At 43.1% G+C, this 19,280-nt stretch overlaps 1 protein-coding gene across 2 annotated transcripts in view; it reads left to right on the plus strand.

Annotated features, from left to right (window-relative positions):
• slc2a9l2 (solute carrier family 2 member 9, like 2) overlaps positions 1-19,280 on the plus strand; it is a 461,881-nt gene that overhangs the window by 139,573 nt on the left and 303,028 nt on the right. For both annotated transcript variants that reach the window (XM_078541911.1, XM_078541919.1), the window contains exon 6: positions 12,399-12,544. In XM_078541911.1, coding sequence (XP_078398037.1) covers positions 12,399-12,544 — 146 coding nt within the window. The remainder of the gene's footprint in view (positions 1-12,398; positions 12,545-19,280) is intronic.

Here is a 19,280-nt window from a genome sequence, read left to right on the forward strand (position 1 = left end):
TTTATTTTGCATTTATATTGAACTTATTTTACTCAACTTGCATGTTGTAATATTGCAACCATTACCATAAAATAATGGTAAAAAAATATTAAGCTTATAATAAAATATTATTAAGTAACCATTATAAAAAAAATGTAGACTCACTTTGTATACGGTAGGACCCTAATTTCTTTAGAATTCTTCAATAGAGAATTCTATGTGCTGAAAGAGGTTAACTCAGAAGAGTTATTCTGCTCTAATATACCTAGTAAGTATATTTTATTGTGAGATATCTTTGTTTAGTTTAAATACTCCTGGGAGGGAGGACATTTTACTTTAAGACCAAGTCTGTAAGCTAAGGTAGTTGACTAAGCTCTTAAAATGATTTAAAATCTTTCCTAGTCAAGGATTAAGACTACTATAGTAATTATAGCTTTGGGAAATGTATGACTGTGGCGTTAAGAATAATCCTGTGTTGTAAGGTCACATGATCTGTGTAAACCAATGCATTAACAGTGTGGGGGAATCTCTCCAAGAGAGTTCTTCTTTAGTTATGGAGTTTGAGGCAATTGTGTAGTTGCTGCTGCAGAATGGTAAACAAAGTTAAATGTTTCCACTAAGAAAAGTTGTCTGAAGATCAACTCTATAACAAACTGGCAATGAAGGTAAATCAGATTAGGTGCTGTGCTTTGCCCAGCAATTGTGAGGATCTAAGATAATTAAAAGGAAAGGAAAATATACTCACTAGGTATGCTGTCACTTTAAGTTAAAGAAAAAAATGGGCCCTGATCCAAATGACTGAAAAATCTCCAGGAGCGCTCCTGACATTTAAAAAAATGCCAAAATTGCAAAATGTCTGAGTGACAAGACGAGTGAGCAAAACATTAAAAAAAGAGAATCTATACTTTCTTGTAAAATAGGTGGCAGCCCCTTAGGTTCAGGAGGTTAGAGAAGCTGGCACACAGCTTGCAAGTTAAAAAAAAGGGGCAATCTGTGCAGAAAGCAGCACTGCAATTTTAAATTTAAACAAAAAAAAACAGCCCCAATTAGACTACGAGGCCACTGGGTCTCCTGAAGTGTGAGATGTCCAACATCAAAAGAACATGTGGAGTTAAAAAAAAGTAAAAAACCCACAGAATCACCCAGTAAAGGGAGAAGAAATTGCTGCTGTGTTTTTTTTCTGAACAGGAACAAAGTTTTACAAAGTTAAAAGAGAAGATCCATGATCGTGGGGATCCTGCCAAAACTCAAAAAGCGCAAGAAGCACAAAAACAGCACTGAAAAGCCGACAGCTGCAGAGACAGACCCAGTAAAAAAACATTGACTGCCCTTAAAGCAGAAATACATTTAATGTGGTAAAACACTGTGTACAATGTCAACAGTTGCAAGAGTTGCCAGTGGCAGCTCCATTACACCCATGGGAGAGGCCTGGTAGACCCTGGGTGAAATTGCACATAGATTACGTCGGTCCCTTTCCTTGGAACCATGTTTTTACTGATTATAGATGCACTTTCCAAGTGGTTAGATGTTTATGAGGTAGAGTCACCAATGTCAGATGCTACTGTAGAAAAACTACGCCAGAGCTTTGTCACCCATGGATTACCAGAGGTAATTGTCTCAGATAATGGTACTGCGTTTACAAGTGCTGAGTTCCAATGATTTATCAGCCTCAACGGTATCAACCACGTGAAGTCTGCACCGTACCATCCATCATCAAACAGACTGGCGGAAAGGACAATACAAACTTTTAAGGCGGGAATGAAAAAATTGACAGATGATTCATTGGAGACCAAACTTGCTCATTTTCTATTTCACTACAGAACAAGTCCCCACATTATGACAGGAGCAACACCTGCAGAATTACTGATGAGGCACCGTCTTTGAACAAGACTAAGTCTGATACTTCCCAATTTGGAGGGGAAGGTGGAAAAAAGTCAAGGGAACCAAAAAGCGACTCATGGTTTGCATAGTCGTGAGCGACAATTTACTGTTGGAGAATCAGTATATGTAAGGAATTTCGGTGGAACACAGAAGTGGTTACCTGGTAAAGTGAGTTCTGTGACCGGACATTGTCATACCATGTGGAAGTAGAGGATTGGATCACCCGTAAGCATGTGGATCATTTAAGAAAAAGGGAGATACCCCAACAAAATGATGTTCCACCTCTAACCATTGCTGAACCTGTGGTTCTTGTTGAAGTAGCTCAACTAAGGACAGACGTGCCCGATATCTCCATCGGAGTGGACAACACTGAACTGCCTGTGCATAATGAGGCACCTGATGTTAATGTGGTTCCAGAGAATGTGCTTCCTACAAAAGAACCTGAAGTCGTGGAGCTACGACGATTAGGAAACCACCTGAAAGACTAAACTTGTAATTTCATGATCTGTGTAAATATTGTAATATTGTAAATACAAAATGTACAGCAAAGTTAAAGGGGGAGGAATGTAGTAATTATAATTTTGGGAAATATAGGGCTGTAGCTTTAAGAATAATCCTGCGTTGTAAGATCACATGATCTGTGTAAACCAATGTGTTAATAGCGCGAGGGAACCTCTACAAGAGAGTTCTTCTTTAGTTAGTTTGGTGCACATGTGTAGTTGCTGCTGCTGTCTTGTAAACAAAGTTAAATGTTTCCATTAAGAAAAGTTGTCTGAAGATCAACTCTATAACAACTACAATAGGTTCAACTAAATAATTTTACCTTGCCAGAGGTAAAGATGGTAGAACCCTGACATGTGCATACTAGTGTAGGTACCCACCTAAAATATTGCAATGAGGTGACCCCTGGATGCCCCAGCATGGTCAGGAATTGGAGGTTAGTGGTTTTTTGGGATTTCCACTTGGCTGCACCAATGGTGTGGGGATGAGGAATCTTGGATTCTTAGAGTCCCCCAGGGAATCAAGCGTTACCTGAAAAGTCATTATACCTCATTGCCTCAACAAGGCATGTAACTCCAGCTTCAGAAAAGAGCTTCCTGCGATAAAATTGTGACAATTCCATTGTTTACAGCAGACAGTTATGCACCCTCTCTAGGAACATTAGTCAATTTAGTACCAATTTGCTTATAATTGTACTCTGGGTCATTTTACTTAACAAACTAAGTTCAGACTGCTCAATCTTATTTAAAGTAGGACTCTTGTAGTTCTGGGAAGAGGCCTTTAATCCATTACTCTGGAATGGAATCAACTTCAGATCCTAAAGGTTACAGTATAGTTATGTTAACCCCCAATATCACCTTATTGCTTTCAGATTTCCACAAATATTACAATTCATTTGCTTAGTATTGATGTTTTCAGGCTAAATAGGACAGCAAACATTAACTTTTTAAGTTATTTTGAATAGTATTGGGCATAAACAACAAAAATTACAAATAAAGTGTGTTTGCGCAGCAAGTCGCAAAAAATGCAATTGTTATGGACCTTAATTCTGACCCTATCAGAACAGCCTGGCTGGCAGCCCTCTGTTGACCTTTAGATTATTGCTGCAGCTGCCGACTTAGCAATTCAAATTTCTTTTTGAATATTTAAATATGAGCAGTCTTCATTATTTCATGACTGGTACCATTACAAATTGACAGAATAAATGTCTGGAGACACATGGCCCCAGCTTTCTGGTTCAATTCTCATCAATTATCTGTTCCGGTTTTTCCAGTAGGCTGACTGTCCATCCAGCAGGAGCCTTGCTGATTGACAGTGAGCTAAGGTTCACCGCTAAGCTTCCTTCTTCTTTTCTCAGCAATCAGACTGCCACTGCTGGGATCTCATCCATCATTCTGGGATGAGTTTTCCCCACAGGATGCTGAGTGCTGCCACAGGGAGTGGTGGTTTCTCCTGGGGCTGTGTCTGGGCGCACTGATCGACAGAGTGATGTGAGGAAATTCAGAGGGACTCCTCCACAGGCGAGCATTCTGACCCACACAATCATCTGGCATTCACTGTCCAATAACAATCCGTGCACCCAGGGCACAGACCCAGGGAAATCTCCTCAAAGAGGTGAGCAAACTGGAGACACTGAACACTTAAAGCAATTCCACATTATTCTTATTATATTCATTAAAAAGATTCTATTTTTTAAGACATCCAATAGAAAACTGAATCAGGGTGAAATAAATTGCAGGTCAGGCAGAACTAGACATATTTTTCCATTTGCTGACTCTTCTGTGGTGAACAGATTTAGAATGGGAAGGATTCCAAGAAGCCAGATGAATGATCAGAGCCTGCTGTAAATTATGACTCTGTAGGAATGGATACAGGTTTCTACTGCTTCTCATCAAAATATGTTACCAGTACTAATATGGGCCTTCAAGTTATTTTGTGTTATGACAAGGAGCTGGCTGATAAGGGACATTCACAAGGCAGCCAACACCACCAAGGTTCGAAGAACATTTCTAAGGGAATATTCCAGGAAGGACTCTGAAAAGTCTGAGTTATGAACCTTACTATATATCTAGGTGCCTTGGCTCAGAGCTAACACTTTTGTCTCTGATCCAGAAGTTTGTGGGTTGAAACCCTGGAGCAGGGAGTAGAGCACAAAACCCACGCTGCCACTCCAGTGCGGTGCTGAGGGAGTGCTGCACTGCTGGAGAGGCAGTACTGAGGGAATGCTGCACTGTCAGAGGGGCCAGCTTTAGAATGTGACATTAAACCAAGGCTCCATCTGCTCTCTCACGTGAATGTAAAAGATCACAGGGCTCTTTTCGAAGAAGAGCGTGGGAGCTTTCCCTGGTACTCTGGCCAATATTTATCCTTCAATCAACATCACAGCTTACCTAGTTTGTGAAAAGCTTGTTGTGTGCAAATTGGCTGCGATATTTCCTTCATTACAGCAGTGACTACATGCAAATGTGGTACCTAATTCACTGTAAAATGTTTTGAATATCCTGAAGTTGTGAACGGTACTATATAAATGCAGGTTTTCCTTTCTTTCATTTTAGCAGATACTATGATTATGTAGGAGATCTTGTTGTGCAGTGGGTTGCATTCCTACCTCTGAATGATGGAATAGCCTTGAAGGACTGAATGGCCTACTCCCATTCCTATGTTGTTGCTGCCCATGGAACCACAATCCTTCAGAACTAGGGGTGAAATCATCCCAGATTTGCACTAAGTGCGGTAGCAGGTGGGAAAAGGACAATTTACCTGCCAGCCGCAATGCTGTATTTTCACACCTTATCGCCCCCTTCCCATGCATTAATAATGCATTCGTGGAAAACATGCCAGATCGCTTGCGGGCAAGCTCGGATTTGCCCACCACGCAGTGACCTCAGCGCTTCCTCGCTCCAGGTGCCATATTTAAAGCTTACCAGAGTGCTGCCTACTTTATGTCTACAGACCAGGACTGCTCCAGGTGACAGGTGACAGAAAGCAAAGGTGAATGCAACCCTCAAATTTAGTGACACCTCTCTGGGGTGCGTGCTAGACGCAGTGGCATGCCGCTACGTCCTCTACCCCTGTTCTGGCCGCAGCAGGTCCAACAGACTTACCAGTCTCGCTGTCCTGAGTATTTTCAATGCTGCCTGCTGGGGTTCTCTTTCAGTTGTCCATCTGAGCTGACCTGCATCTCCACCCACCCACTGATCACACTCCCATGCAGAATCTGTTCCCGCCCAACACGAGGATCTGCTCACTTTCAATTTGAGAAACATGGTCGTGGTCAAGTTTCTCAGAAGCTGCCCCTTCCTTTACCCTCCTGCAGTCACACATGTCCTATCCCCATCACAGTCAACCCCCGGCATCATCTTCGACCTCCCCCACCATTACCCTACAGCCCGAACTCTTCTCCTTCATGAATGTCCAGTTGAACGTTCCCTACCTTTGTGAAAATCCCACCCCCATCCACATTGACCTCCCTGACCTCCTCCTTCCCACCTTCAGGGACTGTGTTTGCTACCGTGTCCCACCAAGCACACTCACTGCCCCTTCTACCAGTACAGATGCACCTCCCACCTGACCAGCTCCTTCTGCCCCCTCTCAGACTCACCATCCCCTCCTACCACGCCCACCTTGATTTCGCTCCCCAGGAACAGTCATTAGCTCCACAGACCCCTCCCTTTCATTCCAACATTCCAACCCCTCCCTTACTCCCTCCTCTCCTCATACTCATTCCTCCACCCTTACCCCTTCCTACCCCCCATTCCCTTCCCCCTCTGAACTCCCTCCTTCCTCCAGACTCCTTCCCCCCCTGAATTCCCTCCCTTACTTCTTCCTCCCCTTACACCTACCTCCCTACTTGCAGCATTCGCCCCGTTACACCCTCCTCCCCATACTCACTCCTCTTGTTACGCTCTCCTCCCCCTTACTGCCTTCTCCCCCCAGACACCCTCCTTCCCCCTGCCAACCTCATCCACTGACATCTTCGCCCCCCACAAACTCTCACCCCCCTGACACCTTCGTCCCCACACCCCCCTAAACTCACCCCCCTGACACATTCGCCCCCGCACACTCCCCAACCTCGCCCCCCGCTGACACATTTGCCTCCCCGGCTCTCCCAACCTCACCCCTCCCCCTGGCACACCTTCCTCTCCCACTCATACCTAGACCTTCCTCTCCCTCCCCCCTTCGCTGATCATCCGTGCCAGCCCATGGCAAACTCCGTGAAGTTCTGAAGCAGGCCTGAAGCATCAGTGGAGACAATGGAAGATGGTGTGAACCCATGGCGAAGTCCGCGAATGTCTGAACCCTCAGCGAAGTCGAAGCTGCTACGTGAGCTGCTTCGCAGTGGAGCTATGTGAATGAGGATCCACCCAGCATGCGATTTACATGTTCCTCCAGGATCCGGTAGCTGTAGGGCTCCAGCATCATCATCTCCTCGGATATCCTCAATCTGAGCAAGGCCCTAACGGTAGATCTTGGCCTCTGCACATCACTTGTTCAGACGTGTTCTGGGCTGGCATGTTTCCCCGCCAGTCTAACAGTAAATTGGACATGGCGGGACAATTCCGGCTGGGCCTTACTTTGCATCCCATTAGCGGGATGCAAATTGGGTTCACATCAGCCTCCATTGGGATTCACAGTCCAGGGCACGATTGGATGATCCCACTGTGATTTCATGCCGCTGTGAATTACTGCCCCTCCTGCCGAATGCTCCCTCATGCCCGCCATGATGCCCACCACCAACGGGATTGGCAAATTCTGGGCAAGGATTTAAAAGAAGACAATAAGAGTTGGAGGGGGAGGAAATTTAAAAAAAAGAATATGGGCTACCAATAATTGGTGTTTAGTCAACAGCCATTTAGACAACATTATTTATACAAACAATTCACTAGTGACTGATCAATAATAAAGATGGGCTTGGCTTCAAACACATTGGCCAGAGTTTTCCAGTCCCATTGGTGTTGGGCATTGTGGCGTGTGGGGGGGAAATATGACATATGAAGGCTTGATTTCATGCTGTTGTGAAACCAGTTTGCGATCGTCCATTCCACCCGTCAATGGTGCTGCTGCACATCAGGAATATCATTTTAATACATTTGCAACCAATTATAAGCCCTGCTTGCCAAAATCATCCCCCCCACGCTGGATCATCCGGGCATGTTGGCATGTTTCAAAACTGTACATAAGCAATGTGCAACTGGCAAGCTGCACTTTGCTCGGGGCTTCAAGGTTTGTTTGCCTACCTTGCTTTGGGCAGCACTCGCGGTCATAAGCGCCAGACTTCACAGACAGCACCACATCACTTTTAGCAAACTCACGGGCAGGTCTCCACCTACAAGACCAGCCGTAGTGCAGGGCTGGATTTTGGCTGCCGGGTGAAGGGGAAGAAGTGGCCTCATGCAAGGGAAGAGGCTGCAGGGCGAGGGCTGTAGTGGCAGGTGGGGTGTCCCAGGCTGTGTGTGTGGGGGCACATGTTGATCTGTGCAAGTGGCCTCAAGATGATGAGGGCCAAGGAGGCAGTCTCCAGAGGAAATGATGCCAGATGGAGATGTGGGGGTGTGTGTGAGAGATTGAGTGGTGATGTCTCTTGAGCTGGCAGTGAATGAGCTGGCAGTGAATGTGTGATAGGCTTGTGAGTGTGAGAGTTTAGAGTGATAAGATGGTTGCCATACCCTGGTGGCATGGATGAGATCATTCATCCTCTTTCTGCACTGGATGGCCAACCTCTTGTGTGCAGCATTGGCACTGACCGCATCCCAAGCTGGAGTGATTAGACTGATGGGCTTCCTGTGGCCAGAGCAGGGGTAGAGGACATCACGGCCGGTGTCCATGGTGTCCAGAAGGCATTCCAGGGATGTGTCATTGAATCATGGGCTGGACTCTTCTTAGCTTTTGGGGCCATGTCTTCACTAGAGCAGTCCTGGGCTGCAAGCATTGAGAAGTTTTTGCGCGGCTACATGAGGAAGCGGCGAGGCAAATGCATGGTGGGAAAATCAGAGGCCGCTCATCAGTTTGACGCCATGTTTCCTGTGGCTGCATAATTAATGAGGGGGAATTGGGACAATATGGTGTGAAAACCCGCCATTAAGGACAGCAGATTAGACGACTTTTTCCCACCTGCTACCACACTTTGTGCAAACCTGGAACGATTCCATCCATTGAGTTACTGTTATTTAAAAAATCTATAAGACACATAACCATGTCAGCTTTTACAGAGATTTATGTTATCTGGCCTTGCCCTCTGTAACTCAATAGATTTGGTTCTGAAAGGTTCTGAAAAGACTTTAACCAACTAAAGCAAAAGCAGAACTTGAATAGTAAATTTGAAAAGAAGTTAATTTTAAAAGGAAAAAGGTACACTTATCAAATACCTGAACAACTTTCACAACTTCCGTTGGGTGATCGAGCCAGGTAGAAGTGTGAACCTTCCTCGGGTTGCCAAACTGCCAACGATTTCCCAAAATCCTGCCTCAGGGAGCGGACCTGCACGACTATTGCCAAATTTGCAAGAATCGAGATGGCTCCCAAAACCCACTTTTAACCCTTGAATTAGCATTACCTCATCTCGAATCAGGACTGCTGTAATGAGCCAATTGGTCATTTGTTGTTACTGGGTTAATTTTCCATGGAGCAAAACAATGAGAGAGTTTATGATCTTTCTTTATCTGAACTTGGATAGTCTTTATTCATTCTTTTGCATCTACCCCAGATGGTCAACGACAAATGAGGCTCAAATTCCCTTCGGTATCTGAATGCTTTCTGTTCACACGGACAAATTTTACAGCAACAAATTAATATTTTAAACTTTAAACATGAGAATATTATCCAACCTTAATAACTATTTGATTAATTATTTATTCTCAAGTATATATTGAGGCTCACTACTTATTTGATCATCTGTTTCTGGCCTGTTACTAATTATACAGTAGTTCTTGATTAATACATGTGAGTGATCATAAAGTACAGAATTCAAAATGACTTGTAGCCCAATGTTAGTGCAAAATGGCAACTTAACCTTGTTAGCTTACTACAGTGAATATAATGTGAAGACTCCCTGAAGATGGTCAAGTCATGCTAAAATCTACTGCCCAGTCCTATGTATAACCATTTGCCAATATCGTCTTGAATTTATGTTAAAAGATTGATATTTAATCTTGCTACAATTATAACACAAAATGCTTCTTACTCTTTCAACAGTGAACAAACTTTGGATCTGTGACAATCAGAGATAGGAGAGTAATCAGAAGTTGAATCAGATCATGCTGATCTTATTCATATTTGAATGTATAGTTCACAGACAGGACTGTATCTCTATTCACTTAATGAAGAATAGAAATGTGTTGCCTTGCTGCAGTACTGTATAGGTCCACAGCCTGTGGGCGCCCTTCAATACTGAAAGGGCTGGTTGTTTTGTGAAAGCCTGGACAGTGAGTGCAGGCAGATTATTTGCTACCAATGGCATCATAAGTGAGTCCAGGTTGTCCTGATCTGACATGTGCACATTTCTGATTTCCAATAGAAGTCATTGGATCAATATGCTAATGAGTGAAAAACTGCAGCTGATGTACTTTCCACCTTGTTCTGACACCTTAATCAGCAGTTCAGATCAGCTGTGGCTCAGTTCATAGCACCCTCGCCTTTGAATCAGAGGGTTGTGGGTTCATGTCCCACTCCCGGAAACCAAGAACTGTGATTGTACTCAAAAGAGTTGCAACCTGTGACTGTTGATAACTCGAAAGAGTTTCAGGAGAGACTGTTGGTTGGTATGGATAGAGGATTGGTTAATAGACAGGAAGCAGAAAGTAAGGATAATTGGGACACTTTTAAATTGGCAGGCCGTAACTTGTGGAGTACCATAAGGATCAGTGTTGGGCCCTCAGCTATTTGGAATCTACAGTATATTAATGACTTAGATGAAGAGACTGAGAATAATGTATCTAAGTTTGTTAATGCTACAAAGTTTTGGGGAAAAATAAGCTGTGAGGAGGTCACTGAGGCTACAAAGAGATATAGACAGACCAAGTGAGTGGGCAACATGATGGCAGATGGAGTATAATGTGGGAAAGTGGAGATTGTTATTCACTTTGGTTGTAAGAATATAAAAGCTGCTGCATTGCATGGAATGGTGCTGTGGGAAGGGGCAGAGTGTTGGGGATGAGCGAGACTACAACCTGGGTATTGCAGAGCAAACAGTCCCATTGGAATGCTGAAAATGGAGTGGATGAGCAGATGAGTTTGGTGATGGCATCACGCTGGTGGTGGTGTAAATGGCGGAGGATGATCTGTTGAACATGGATGCTGGTGGGATGGATGGTAAGGACAAGGGGAACCCGATCATGGTTCTAGGAGGGAGGGAAATGGGTGAGAGCAGATATTTGGGTAACATGATCAAGAGCCTTGCCAACCACAGTGGGGGCAGGGGGAGTCCTTGGTTGAGCAAACAAAGGAAGGCATATCAGAAGCTCATGTGAATGATTACATCATCAGAGAAGATGTAACGGAGGCAGAGAAACTGGGAGAATGGAATCATTACATGAATCTGCGTGTGAGGAAGTGTAGCTGAAGTTGCCCTGTAACCATGCCATGCCCTTTTATCTCCTCTCTCCTTACTGCCCAAGGCCCCAAACACTCTTTCCAGGCGAAACAGTCTTTTACATGTAATTCTTTCAATTTAGCATTCTGCATTCACTGCCCGCAATGTGGTCTGCTCTACACTGGGGAGACCAAATGCAAATTGGGTAACCACTTTGAGGAACACCTCTGTTCAGTCCGCAAGCATGGCCCTGAGCCTCTGGTGGCCTGTCAGTTTAATTTTCCACCTTGCTCAGATGCTGACCTCTCTGACCTCACCTCATGCAGTGTTCTAATAAAGCTCAATGTAAGCTCAAGGAACAGCATCTCATATTTCGAATTGTCACTTTGCAGCCGACCAGATTTAACATCAGCCCAGATCTTCTGTTCTCCTGATGCCGGAAGCTGGACTCAAAAAACCCAGCCAGAAATGAGGAGCACTGTTGGGGCATTGCAAAGTTTGAGCAGGGTGGCAATCCGACAATGATTGTCGCTTTGCGGCAGTCCAGGGCAATTGAGTTCAACAATCTTAGACCATAATCTCTGCCCCATTTTGCTTCCTTTTCTTTGCATCTTTCAGTCTTATTATTGTTTTTCTCTTGTTTTCCTTTTGGATGGCAGTTGTTAATTATTCTGCCATTCACACCTCCTCTAGCCACCTTATTTTGTTTCTTTACTTGTTCCATTACTACCCCTTTTGGCTCTGCACAACCAACTCTTTTGTCATTTAACCTCCTCTGTCTTCTCCCTTATCACAGACTTTCCCTTTTATTCTCTTCCACCATTCAGCATTTCACCTGCTTCAAAACTATTGCATTTCTAACTTATCCCAGTTCTGATGAAAGGTCATCTACCTGAAACGTTAACTCTGTTTCTCTCTCCACAGATGCTGCCTGACCTGCTGAGTTTTTCTAGCATTTTCTGTTTTTATCTCAGATTTCCAGCATCTGCAGTATTTTGCTTTTGTTAAAGAAGGACATGTTGATGAGGTTTGATGATAAAGATTAGGGGAAGGTGAGTTTGGACCATAAACATGCTGGGATGAACAGCCTCTTTCTGGGCTGTGTGTATTATCACATTAGATGCAATTTCTTTCCATGCAAAAGGAAATCCTTGCTTATATTTCTAACCTTTCTTTTCTGTAATTAATATCTTAGTGAGGCATTGGACAGTATTTGAGATGTACTGTAGACAATGCAGGACAAATATTTTATAAATGTGGACTAAATGCAATATAATGAAGAACTCTGCTGAGGTAAAATGTTTTAGGATGTTGCCTTTTCTCTGCATGGTTTTGTCTCCAGCAATGAATCGTTGTCTTATTGTAGGCAATCAGACAGATCCAAATCTGCACACTGTTTCATAGGTTTTGCTTGTTGCTGTGTTTAACTGTAGGCATATTGTTTATAGTTTGGCAGTGATGTGTCACAGAATATTAGGTATCTGATGTTGAAGTTCTGCTCTCTCTACAGGCATTGCCCTCAGTGCCCTTCCTATGTACTTGGGTGAAATCTCACAGAAGCACATTCGTGGCTCCCTAGGGCAGGTTACATCTATTTTCATCTGTGTTGGTGTCTTTGTTGGCCAGGTCTTGGGGCTTCCAGAGATGCTTGGCAAGGTTTGTAAACTTGACATCTCAATCACAACATTACAGTGAGTTCTTTTGAAATTTCAATGTACACCAATTTGTTTACACGCTCTGTCTATATTTATATACCTACACCAATTGTTTGCTTTAATATTGTTAGGAAAATGACAATTAAAGAAGTCATGTGATGTGAGGAGAATTCTGTTGGTTGCTGTGTGTAACAATGCTATAAATGTATTTATTGAGAATGTGGAATGTGCTTGTTATGGACAGGGGAGGAGAAATAAACTGAAAGCCCCAATTCCCTTCCCTTATGGTCTGCAGTCAGTGTGGTTGTTTTTGAAAAGTAGATGTGTATGTTTCTAAACCACCTTTAGTGTGTGTTCAATTTAAAGGGACAGCAGCAGACTTTCATGGGTTTACAAATAAAGAAGATTATTTATTCATTCACTCACCCCAAAAAGTTTAAACACTATGGCCAGTATTTTCTGGCCCCACCCACAGCCAGGATCTTCCTGTCCTGCCAAAAATCAGTGGATTTGTGGCTGGCCTGCCGTATCCCCCGTGGAAGGTCATGGAAAATCCCGGTCTATGTCATTCACACGCCACACACTCAGTAAAGATATAATTAAAGAAGATAGTGCACTTCTACAAGTGTTAAACCAAAAGAATAGTTAACAGTTCATGTGATTAGCTTGCTGTAGGAGATCAGTCAGTGCAGGCTCGGTAATAGGGGTCTTTTTTCACTCTTGAATTGTAGATTAGATGAGTTCAAATCGCCGGAGTGGAATATCAGCATTATTGTAGGATTTCCTCAAAGAGTTGGCTTCTCAGTGCACCATGAAGCCACTTCCTTGTGGCTTCCTTATCAGGAGGTCCAATTTCTTTCCAGATGGCATTTTGGAATCAGGCTGAGAGGCTTTTAAAGACTTTACAGCCTCCCAGTTCTTAAAAGACAAAGATGATACTACTTTTCCTGCAGTTGCTGTCTCTTCAGTGTTTGCCTTCCGACTGCCCAGATCTCTTCTGAGTCTTTAGATAAAACTCATTATCTCAAGGTGGCTTTGATCACATGATTAATGCTGGCATCATCCAACCAAAATGATTTGAAAGTACAAAGCCATAACTACAATTTAGGGATAGATGGTGGTTTTTCACACCAAACTTCTGGATAACTGGTCTCATCAGCTTTCCTTTGTTAACTTACAAACCTGGAGATTCAGAGCCTAGGAGTCCACTGATTCTGTGTGTGGGGTGATCTTTAAACAAGGTGTGTTAATTCCCAAGATGTGTGTTGTCCTGATATGTCCATTGCAGCGTGATTCAATTAGAATTTCCTCGAAGCTTGAGATAACCTGTTGTGGTAATCTGATGTGTAATATACCTTTAAGAAGAATGTTATAATAGAAGATCACATGATCTTATTATCCAATGACAGAGTAGCATGTGACAGATTGAGTAGTGATGTTTCTTGAGCTGGCAGTGAGTGAGATGCCAGTGAATGTATGATGTCCTTATGAGTGTGTAAATTTAGAGTGATGAGATGGTTTCCTTACCCTGGCAGCACAGATAAGATCATTCATCTATTTCTGCAATGGATGGCTGACCTCTTGTGTGCAACATTGGCACTGTCCACCTCTGCCACTGCCTCCCAAGCTGCAGTAGTGAAAATAATGGGCCTCCTTTGGCCAGAGCTGGGGTAGAGGACATTGTGGTGCCCAGAAGGTGTCCCAGAGATGTGCCACTGAATCCTAGTCCATTATCTATTCCAGAATAAGCAGAAATAACAACTTGCATAACTTGAAGTAATTGAGAATTGGTTTTATAATCCCTGGGTAATTTAATTTTGTCCTACACAACCTCTGTCTAAAAGATAACACTATGCTGGAGAGTATTGGAGAATGTTGATTCATGCGAAGTTAAAATTAACTTTGACCTTCCCAGTCTCTTTTAACTCTTAACCTGATGCGTTCCCAGAATCCCTCAAAAAGGGACCCTGTAATTGAAAGGGTATGAATTAATTTGAAAACGCTGCTAAATGTAACGTTTTAAGCATACTTCTTACAATTTCTTAGCATTTCACTGTATCCAGGTAACACAATGCTGTTCCATTTGCTATTATAAAGTCTTTCACTCCTTCCTGTTCAAGTTGCAACTTTGTTTGAATAGTTCATCATTGTCAACCATAAGAACATTCATACAGATCTTACATTACTCCCTTAAAACCATTATATCTGGTACTAATCATGATATATTATTTCCTTCTGATGTTCAGAAGGCTAGACTGTGGATGATGATTGGTGGAAAAATCTGTCACATGCTGGCCAATATTAAGTCAGGGTGGGAAAAAAGCAGCTTTGTCAACCATCTGCCTCTTCATCACCAGCCTCCCCTCCCACCCCCAAATCCCTGGAGCATGAGGTCTGTGAGATTTTAGCTCATTCACATGCCCTGACTTTGATTCTCACCCAATGGTGACGTGAAGGATGTAATCACTGCCAGACCAGAGTCAAAATAATTGTGGGGGACTGAGAACCACCAGGTCCCATAGGAACTGTCCCCATCAAGGCAGATTGGAAGCAGGAGTAGGCCATTCGGCCCCTCGCGCCTGCTCCTCCATTCAACAAGATCATGACTGATCTGGTTGTGGTCTCAACTCCACCCTCCTGTCTGCTCCCACAAAACTCCTGACTCCCTTGTCTATCAAAAATCTGTCTAACTCTGCCTTGAATAAATTCAATGACCCAGCCTCCACTGCTTTCTGAGGAAGAGAATTCCTCAGATAGGGGTTGTTGGGTCTGGGTAGGATCCCGGAAAGTCCATCGGGACCCACAAGGAACAGTTAACAATTTATAAAAATACAAACACACCAGGCCCTGGGTCATTGTTGCCATCAACATTTACTGTGGGGGCTATAGTCAGGTCCATAATTAAAATGGCATGCATACCTTGATGACATAATCGAGGCATGACACTTTTATTTAAGTTCAGTCTCTGCTTCGCTGGGGTGAGTGGTCTTCATCCCTGGAGAGAGGTAAATAAAAATGCTGGAGGTGGAGAATGATGAGACATTGGAGACATGCGATGAGTACACCCTCAGCCACCATCTTATCCCCGCTTCACCATTCCTGCTTAGCGAGCGGTGGGTGGGGGAAATTGACCATATGATCACTGATACTAAGCGATCTATGTCAAGCTAGGGATACTCTCTTTGTGATTACAGTAAAGATCACCAGACCCAGTTTAAAAGTAACTGATCATTTCAAAAACAGTTTTATAGTGTTGGTGCGAGCAGATCAGTAATTGCCGCATGTTGTTCAATCTATGATTGTGCAGTTATTTGGTGCATAATTATTTTTGTGAAGTTAATTAAAGGTTGGCGGTCCTATTTTTTGGTTATCTATCTACTTGGTCTAAGTACACTGCCCAGGCCAGCTAGAAAGCAAGTTGTTTGTTTCTTGCTTATCCGACTATTTTGTACGAGTTGTTGTTCACCTAAGTGGCCGTATAGCAAGCTCGGTGCTTGACTATGTGGCTGGTCCCCTTATTGTTCAGGCTTGAGTCTGTTCCACAGTTTGTGTGATCGGCCTGTCTGGTTGGTTCTAATACTTGCGTCTCCCAGTACCAGTTGGTCCATCTCCTCATTCGTTCATTTTGTCTGCTGCCTACATGCCCATCTACTGAATGCCTGCCCAGCCCACTTGTTCAGTCAGTTGTCAGCTGCTTCCGCTGCCCTAACTGTCCATGCCACTGTCTGCCTGAACATATTTTTATTTTTTCTTGGGCTGTGGCTTTAAGATTGGACTCTGGCTTTAAAAACTACCATGGCTGCAGTTTAAAAGAGATGTTCACTAGAGCAGCAAGAAGAAAATCTACAATGTTGCTATCTCCTGGAATAGTGTGTGCCAGGTTGGACAGAATGGTGCTGGAAAGGAGACCTGGTTTAAGAGGAAACTGCCTAGTGACGGTGTTTTGATTGGCTTCTGACCAAGTGGCCAGGTTCTGTTTGAGGATAGTGCAGTCGATCAGCTCCTAGCCTGAAAAGAGGAAAGACCTGAAACCTCTTTCTCTCCTATGTTTTGTAAGACTCCAGTAATCCTGCCATAGTAGCTAGCTGCTTAATCCTCACATCGCTGTATCCTGCTTTCTTTGAGAAACCTCTGTCAGGAGAAAAAGGGGAAAAACTCATCAGTAGAGACATTAAAAGCAAGTTTCAACAAGGGAACCACAGACTGCAAGTGCTGGGAGCCCACCTCGTGTCAGCCACAACAACCTGCAAGGAATGTGGAAGAAAGCAATCCAAGTCAACCCATCTAATCCTGAGCTCCGGATTGGTGTTATTGAAATGTTTTATCTCACCACTAAAATCCATGTTTTGTGTGTCATGTGAGTGTATGTGTGTTTGTGTGTGTGTGTTTGTGTATAGGGGTTTAAGAAGGGATAGAGTTTAAGTTATAGAGTTAAAAGTTAGCAGTTCATATGTCTTTCTTTTGCTACTGGTTACAGACAATTTGTTTAATAAACAGTTATTTACTTGTTAAGTTTACAAACCTGGCACTCATATTCTCTTAACCTAAATTAAAGTTAGGTAGAATTGGGGCAACATGGTGGTCTAATCAAACTTTTCACATTTGTTACGGCTCGGGGAACAGTGGGGCTTGATACTACAGCGCACTATCCCCAGAGAGTCGTGACAACGTTTAGGGGCTCTAGTCCAGGATACTTTGGAACAAGACAACAAAGATTTGGGTGTAGATTTAGTAAGTAATGAAGCTACAAGGAAACACCAGGTTTGTACTATCAAAAATAAGATGACACTGGAAACTGCTAAAGCTTTCCTGCAAATGGAAGAAATGACCCTGACAACTTTGCAAGGGATCCCAAAAGCCAGGTTAATCGAATTGGCAAGTAAATTAAGAGTAGGGTTTCTTGCCAAAGCTGGGAAGGCAGAGATAATCGAAGAGATAGCACAGCATTTAAAACTGGAAGGAATACCTGAGAGACTGAGTTCTTCAGCAGGTGGTTCATTGTAATGAGCTTAAAGTCCAGTTGCAAATGAAAAAATTGGAACCAGAGGCAGCAGAAAGAGAAAGGACATTCCAAAGGGAACAAGCAGAAAAAGAAAGATAAAGGGAATTCCAAAGGGACCAGGCAGAAAGGCAGGAGAGAGAAAGAAAAGAAATGGAAATGCGAAAACTTTGATCTCCAGAGGGAATTAGAGATGGCGAGGTTAGAAAAGGAGGAAAGAGAAAAAGAGAGAGACAGAGAATTCCAGCTTAGAGTGCTGGCAGTTAAAAAAGAAACATGAGGAGCTGAGGCAGGACTTGTTTCCTGATCAGAATCCAGTGGGGAGATGTTTGAATTTGTACAAGCTCTTCCAAAATTTGAAGAAAGGGATGTTGAAGCATTCTTTATTTCATTTGAGAAGATAGCTAAACAGGTGAACTGGCCAAAGGAAAACTGGACATTGCCCATGCAAAACAAATTGACAGGAAATTTATGCCTCACTGTCAGAGGAGTTTTCTAGGGATTATGATGTGGTGAAAAATGCCATTTTGAGTGCATATGAGTTGGTCCTTGAAGCATGCAGACAAAATTTAGTAATTTAAGGAAACAGCCTGGGCACACTTACATTGAATTTGAAAGGGTTAAGCAAAGGCAGTTTTGACAGATAGATACGAGCATTAGGAGTGGAAACTATCTATGAAGTTCTCAGAGAGACCATTCTCTTAGCAGATTTTAAAACTCCCTACCTTCTGTAATAAGAACCCATGTGGAATGCCAAAGGGTTGCAGCTTCTAGACAGGCAGCAGTAATAGCTGACGATTATGAGCTGATCCATAAAACTAAACTTTTTTCCATCACCCCCATAAATTTGAAAAGGATAGAAAGTGGGAGAGTGAAAGGAATGCGAGTAGCCAGGGTGAAGAATGGGAATACTTTGAGATCTCCTTCCTAGACCAGAAAGGAAGTACTGAGGGTGGAGTTGAAACTCAAAGGCCAAAGTGTAATAAAGTGGGACACATTCGTTCAGAATGCAGGAAGTTGTGAGGGAAGCCAATGGGCCTTATTGGAGTTCATAAGAATGAGCTTGAAAAGGGAAATGAAACAGAAAATGCCACGGATAAAATTGTAGCTTTAACTACAAATAAGGGACTGGAGGTAAACACTGCTGTGAATGCAGGTGAAGTGAATAAGGCAGATGAGAGATATAAAGGGTTTTTGTCTAAAGGGAAGATAACCCCTTTTTCATCAAATGATGCAGCTAAACCCATAACAATATTAAGGGACACAGGAGCTACTCAAAATCTTTTGCTGGAGAAGGACCTAGTTTTCCCTCAAGAAAGTTCAATGGAAATTAAGTATTGATAAATGGGATAAGAGTATATCCCAGTTCCATTGTACAAAGTACAATTGGAGTCTGATTTGTTGCCTGGATCAGTGGTTGTAGGAGTGGTTAAGAAGTTACCAGTGGATGGACTGGATCTACTCCAGGGGAATGATTTGGCAGGAGTGAAGGTTATAGTCCAAAAGAGGCTAAAGAGATGAGCAGTTATAAGAACAGGTTCCTGGTATTTTTCCATTGTGTGTGGTGACCAGAGCAAAGGCTAAACAAAGTCCATCAGCAGAGGTCAAAGTAATACCACGAGCAGATGTTAAAGTAGCCGAAACTTTATTTAAGGGTGAGGATAATTCAAAGGAAGTGTTGGGTAGGTCTTCATTAATTGAGGCTCAGAAAGTAGATCCTGAGTTAATCAAGTTAGCA

This window comes from Cetorhinus maximus, chromosome 1, assembly GCF_964194155.1.
Source record: "Cetorhinus maximus chromosome 1, sCetMax3.hap1.1, whole genome shotgun sequence".
NCBI classification, from domain to species: domain Eukaryota; kingdom Metazoa; phylum Chordata; class Chondrichthyes; order Lamniformes; family Cetorhinidae; genus Cetorhinus; species Cetorhinus maximus.